Source organism: Carex rostrata, chromosome 26 (genome assembly GCF_964058835.1).
Source record: "Carex rostrata chromosome 26, lpCarRost1.2, whole genome shotgun sequence".
Classification (NCBI taxonomy): domain Eukaryota; kingdom Viridiplantae; phylum Streptophyta; class Magnoliopsida; order Poales; family Cyperaceae; genus Carex; species Carex rostrata.
Window position 1 is genome coordinate 5,993,288 of NC_135943.1, and position 5,459 is coordinate 5,998,746.

Consider the following 5,459-nt stretch of genomic DNA (forward strand, 5'->3'; position numbering starts at 1 on the left):
CAAATCACTAATACTAGTAGTAGAGTGGAGATTCGAGCTGCTCCTCGATTAGTGCGTGATCTCAGTTTGACGCTTCACACACAAAAAGAGTCCTTCCTGTTTCTCTCTCACGCAAAGTGCCAACTATATTTTCTCTCTTTATTTTGGGTACAGTTTAAATTTTAATTGGTTCTCTTGATCACTTTTATTCTATGAGCTTCCATTTTTTGTTCAATTCATTGTTCTTCATAAAGCTCGGTGTGTCTCTCTGGCTATCTCAAGCTTTATCTTTCTACTTTTAAGTCTTTCACAAATCATGTAAAGTTTAAACCTCGTTTGAATCTTTTGAAATTTGAGCTTATATTCCATCCCTCTGGTATTGATTTTTGATTTATTCAATTCTTTTCATCTAAACACCAATAATTCTATGCTTTCCTAATTTCCCCCTTCCAAAAGCAGTTTTCATTCCTTCAATTCAAATACCAGAACAAGCTATAAAAACAATGAACGGTGGTCCGTTCTTTACGAGGTGGCGCTTCTCTCGCATCATAGCCATGATTCAAATAATCATCGGCTTGTTCGTGATTTTCATAAGCATGGCGAGCCTCCACCGTTTCTACAATGCCTCTGGTTTGCTTCATTTTTCAAGCAAAGAGGCTTGTCATAAATTTGATACCATTACCGAAGGAATATTGCGTGAAGGTGGCTACGCAACTTTCGACCTGAAAGCTCTGTCAGAGCGAGTCGATGAGGTTCTCTCTCAGATGGCAGAATTGCAAGAGAAACTTGAATCGACTGCCATGAAGCTAGGTAAGAATGCCAAGAAAGAGAAAAACAATAAAGTGTCAACTGTAGCAGAGAATATAACATTGGTTGAATTCAAGCGGTTTCTAGAAGAAGAGGTGATACGCCCGCTCTACGATGCACATATTTCACTGAGGCTCACTCGGATCCCTCGTCCCGAGGATGTTGTCCTGGGTGCACACTCGGGTGCCCTTATGGAAGATCCATTGCTGAATTATTTCACAGTCGAAGAAACACGCAAGTACATAACTGCTAAGGTCAACCGAGAAGATATGCTAAATGTCTACGATACAAACAAAACCTACAACACAATCGGCCACACGTGTGTGCTGATGAAAAAGGAGCTAGATAAATACATGAATTATGATGTTGGGTCATATTGTGGTGACGATTGGGAGTTGGGGCAACAGTTGATGATAGGTGGTTGTGACCCGTTGCCAAGACGTAGGTGCCTGGCACGAGCCTCAAAGTTGTACCAGCAGCCCTTGCCGATCAATGAATCGCTGTGGACCATACCGGATGGTGGAAATGTGCGATGGAGCAAGTACAAGTGTCGTAATTTCAAGTGCCTGTCTTATAAGAACCTTAAAAGAGGGTACAACAAGTGTGTCGGGTGCTTTGACATGGAGAAGGAGAAGCTGAAATGGGTCTCAAACGGGACACTCACAAATTTCCTAATAAAGGATGTGCTAAACGTTAAACCTGGTGAAATCCGTATCGGTCTGGATGTGAGTGTCACTACTGGTACTTTTGCAGCTAGAATGAGAGAATTCAATGTAACAATTGTATCCACTGCATTAAATTTAGGTGCCCCTTTCAGTGAAACTATAGCTTTAAGGGGTCTAATACCTTTATATACCACCATGAGCCAGAGGTTACCTTTCTTTGATAATACCATGGATCTGATACATACCAGTAATTTCTTGGATGGATGGATTGATCTACAACTGATGGATTTTATTCTGTTCGATTGGGACCGGGTTCTCAGACCGGGAGGTTTGCTCTGGGTCGATAAGTTTTCTTGTGAGAGAAAAGATCTGGATGATTACATGTATATGTTTCTACAATTCCGGTACAAGAAGCATAAATGGGTCGTTTCATTCAAGTCGAAGAAAGAGGTATATTTGTCGGCTTTGTTAGAGAAGCCGCCTAGGTCGCTGTAGACTGTAGTCTCAGGGGTACTTCTCATTTTATTTTGCTTAATTTTTTTATCTTGAAATTATTTAGAGGTGTATTCCATGACAGGTTGACTCAAAGCTTGTATGATGTGTGACTTATATCTTAATCAAACATTTTGATGAATAATATTGAATTCAAGACATGGAATGTCATGGCCTCTTTCTTTTGTTCTTTTTTTCTTTTTGTGTGTGTTCTTCCTACTAATGTTTATTCTGCAATTGGTCAAATAATTTGTAGAATTTATAAGTTTGATACCTCATCATGACACTTCGGATGAATTGTAACAAAGATTCTTTTAATTGCTACTTAATTTCCACCAAAATGCTTCAACTCGACTTTCCTATCAAACATTTTCATTGATTATACTTGGGTTGGTACGCCGAACAAATTTTCCTCTTAGACCAAGAGACGGTAGGCTGTCTGCCATTGGGGTCCTTTACCAATTACAATGCACAAGCACAGTGACAAATGAATTATTTGGGTTCGGTTTGACGAGGTCAAAAATTTGTGATTCAAGAATAATTCAGGTATAACTCGGAAATGATTTGGAATTATCCGGACCAAAGATCTCAGTCCTGCAAGAGAGTAAAAAAATATTTTGGGACAAAATTCACGAATAATTCATAAAACTCGGGAAAAATTTGTAAAATTCGCGAATTATTTGGATATAATTCAATCAAAGTTCGGTCAACCGAATAATTCGACATTCGGTTTGACAACATAAAAAAAAACAAATTATTCAGGTTTAATTCGCCAATCTGGTAAGCACAAGTGCATACAATGTACTTGATCAAATTAGTCCGGTTTTTTTATTAATAGAAATAAAATAAATTAAATATTTAAAAACAACACTACTTTTGAGTTTTTGCGAAAACTAAGTAGATCGGGCCCTGTAAACCCGTCCCACCGGACGGGTCCAATTGACCCGTCCCGGTTAATCTGATTAGCCTTTAACCATAATCACGGAAAAAAAAAAAAAATTCCCGGACGGGTTTAAGCATCCCGTCCCGGGCTTGAAAGAAAAAAATTTCCAGGCCGGGTTTAAGCAGTCCGTCCCGTCCCGTAAAAAAAAAAAATTTCCAGGCCGGGTTTAAGCAGCCCGTCCCGTCTCGTAAAAAAAAAAAAAATTTCTGGACGGGTCCTCTTAACCCGTCCCGGGTTTAAAAAAAAAATTAATACCCCGGACGGTTTTGTTAAACTCGTCCCGTCCACTTATTAACCTTCTCCGTGCAGAGAGCTCCCAGTCCGTTTCAGTCAGATAGCAATTGTTGCTCATTTTCATTCTCCTCCACGCAGAAAGCTATAGCAGAAGACATTCAGACAGAGACAGAAAGAAGTTGTTAATTGCAAAATCAAATTTCAAACAGGTAACTCAATTATATTTTATGCTATATCATTCAGTAATTTTTATAAAATAATTTAATTAATATTAGTTACAAATATATTTCAACAGGTAAATTTTATTGTATATGACTAAAATGTTATCAAATTTAATTTGTTTTTACGTAATTATTGAACTTTATATTTATTCAATTAAATGATTTTGTTATTTTCTGCTATGTCATTTAGTAACTCTTGTAGAATAATTTAATTAATATTAGTTTTTATTATTATAATAATAATAATATGTGATTTATTCATTATTGTGCAGGTTAATTTATAAAAATAATTAATCATGTTGATGCTGAGGATTTATTTTGGTGGTGAAATACGACAGGGTCGTAAAGGAGTAGAGTATAGTATTAGTCCTCAATTCTCATTGAGTGTGACTGATGAACACAGTTGGTATGATGTGAAAGGTGAAATTTATCGCCAATTTGGATATTCCAAGAATGAGTATAATCTAAAAGCACATGCACGGGTTAATGTTGGTACAACAACCCGACGTTATTATGAGAAAATTGAAATCGTGTGCGATCAGAGTTGGAGAGGTATTTATATCCAAAGTATGCGTGCCCAAACCCAGTATACTTTTCTTGATTTATACATTGAGTTGGTTCCAATCATCGATGAAATACAACCGCAGTTATTCGTTAATAGTATGGTACCAGAACCTCGACGGACCCAATATAGTGATAACTATGCGGGTCCCAGTTTCTTCGAACCCTATCAGACACAACAAACACCGAGGCAAGACCCTCAACAGACCCAATATAGTGGTAACTATGGGGGTCCCAGTTTCTTTGAACCCTATCCGACACAACAAACACCGAGGCGAGACCTTTATCTGCATCCTTATCCCAATCTGAACGAGTTGTCACCGTCTGTTCAGACATAATACAATAATCATAATAGCCCATGGATCGATCCACCGGAGGCAGCTGATCCTAATACTGATTTTGATGATGTGCCGCAAAGTGATGATGAAGAGGACGCTGACACATGTGAGGATGACGCCGACTGGGATAATGAAGCTGATTTAGAAGGGGATGTCCGGGATGATACCTCAACACAATCACACCAAACACCACGCGTTCAGGTTGAACATTTTCCCATAAGTGACCGCGGTGTAAGTCACCCTGTGGCAAGCTTCAATGACACCTCAGCATTTCAACCCGCAGATGTCAACTTCTTTAGTAGGCCGAAACATGTTCATGATACACTCGCTGTAGGTAATGAATTCTCTTCAAAAGAGGCTCTGCAATTGAAAATAAATAGTTATCACATCAAAAAGAATATTGAAGTAAAAATTACGGGGAGCAATAGAACTAGCATGGTAGTCAATTGCAAGGACAAGTGGTGGCGGGAGTGGCTGTGCATACCCAAATTGCCTCATCACACGATCTGGATAATAATGCTCAATTATCCAAAAGTGCACAAGTGGCACACGAGCTAGCCATACACCCCTTTCGTCATTAACTCGTGATAGCAGCTTACACGGTATCTGATTTAACAATGCGTTGTAGGGCTCCCAATTTACCATGTAATCTTCGAGCTTCTGCAGTTCATTGCGGAAGTAACTAACTCCACTCCGATTGTGACCTTGGCGATAATCATGGAGACAACACCACTTATCTCCGAATGCTGGACACTCTTGCTCATTTGGATTGGCCCAATTTGGACTCCAATCATTTAAAGGACGAGGACTGCCGGTCGGTAAACGAGACCAACACTAATGTCATAGAAGCACATTTGGCCCGAACATAAGCTTTGTTTTATGCTGAACAGCAACACAAAGGCTCCTGTAGAGATAAGCCAGAACAGCCCCACCCCAGTTGTACTGTTCCGGGGAATCAAGATCTTGTAGAAATTGCAAATACATTGCCGGAACCGAATCTCCCGATGAATCAACAAAAAACATAGACCTGAACAAATCGAGTACATACGCCCTTGTGTACTGGCGTATCTGCTCCTCTGTTGGCATTGCAGCAAATCGAATACGCAACTCCTTCAAACTTATAGCATACCCAGATTGCGCACGAACCTCTTGCGTGTCGTTTGGCCCCGATCTCTTTTTCTTTTTAAGCACCGCACTTGCGGTCCCATTTCCAAGAAGT

At 39.4% G+C, this 5,459-nt stretch overlaps 2 protein-coding genes across 2 annotated transcripts; one reads left to right on the forward strand and one right to left on the reverse strand.

Annotated features, from left to right (window-relative positions):
* The first annotated feature begins 238 nt into the window (after positions 1-238).
* Positions 239-2,109, forward strand: LOC144544392 (S-adenosyl-L-methionine-dependent methyltransferase). Its single transcript, XM_078292902.1, has one exon. It carries the CDS (start codon positions 483-485, stop codon positions 1,944-1,946), a length of 1,464 nt encoding a protein of 487 aa, XP_078149028.1. The 5' UTR covers positions 239-482; the 3' UTR covers positions 1,947-2,109.
* Positions 2,110-2,305: 196 nt separating this feature from the next.
* Positions 2,306-4,885, reverse strand: LOC144544141 (uncharacterized). Its single transcript, XM_078292544.1, has 4 exons — positions 4,657-4,885; positions 4,089-4,207; positions 3,183-3,262; positions 2,306-2,396 (listed from the first exon to the last, which is right to left on the reverse strand). The coding sequence occupies exons 1-4, from the start codon at positions 4,883-4,885 to the stop codon at positions 2,306-2,308; spliced, it is 519 nt and encodes a 172-aa protein (XP_078148670.1).
* Between the last annotated feature and the right edge of the window lie 574 nt (positions 4,886-5,459).

Bases quoted from the DNA above. Each gene is read 5' to 3' on its own strand.
- LOC144544392 (XM_078292902.1), top strand. From the start codon at position 483: ATGAACGGTGGTCCGTTCTTTACGAGGTGGCGCTTCTCTCGCATCATA.
- LOC144544141 (XM_078292544.1), bottom strand. From the start codon at position 4,885: ATGGTAAATTGGGAGCCCTACAACGCATTGTTAAATCAGATACCGTGT. The intron at 4,208-4,656 runs GTAATTTTTACT...CAACTCGTTCAG, and splicing joins TGCTAGTTCTATTGCTCCCC to ATTGGGATAAGGATGCAGAT. The intron at 3,263-4,088 runs GTGTTTGTTGTG...CTTCTGCTATAG, and splicing joins CTGTTGAGGGTCTTGCCTCG to CTTTCTGCGTGGAGGAGAAT.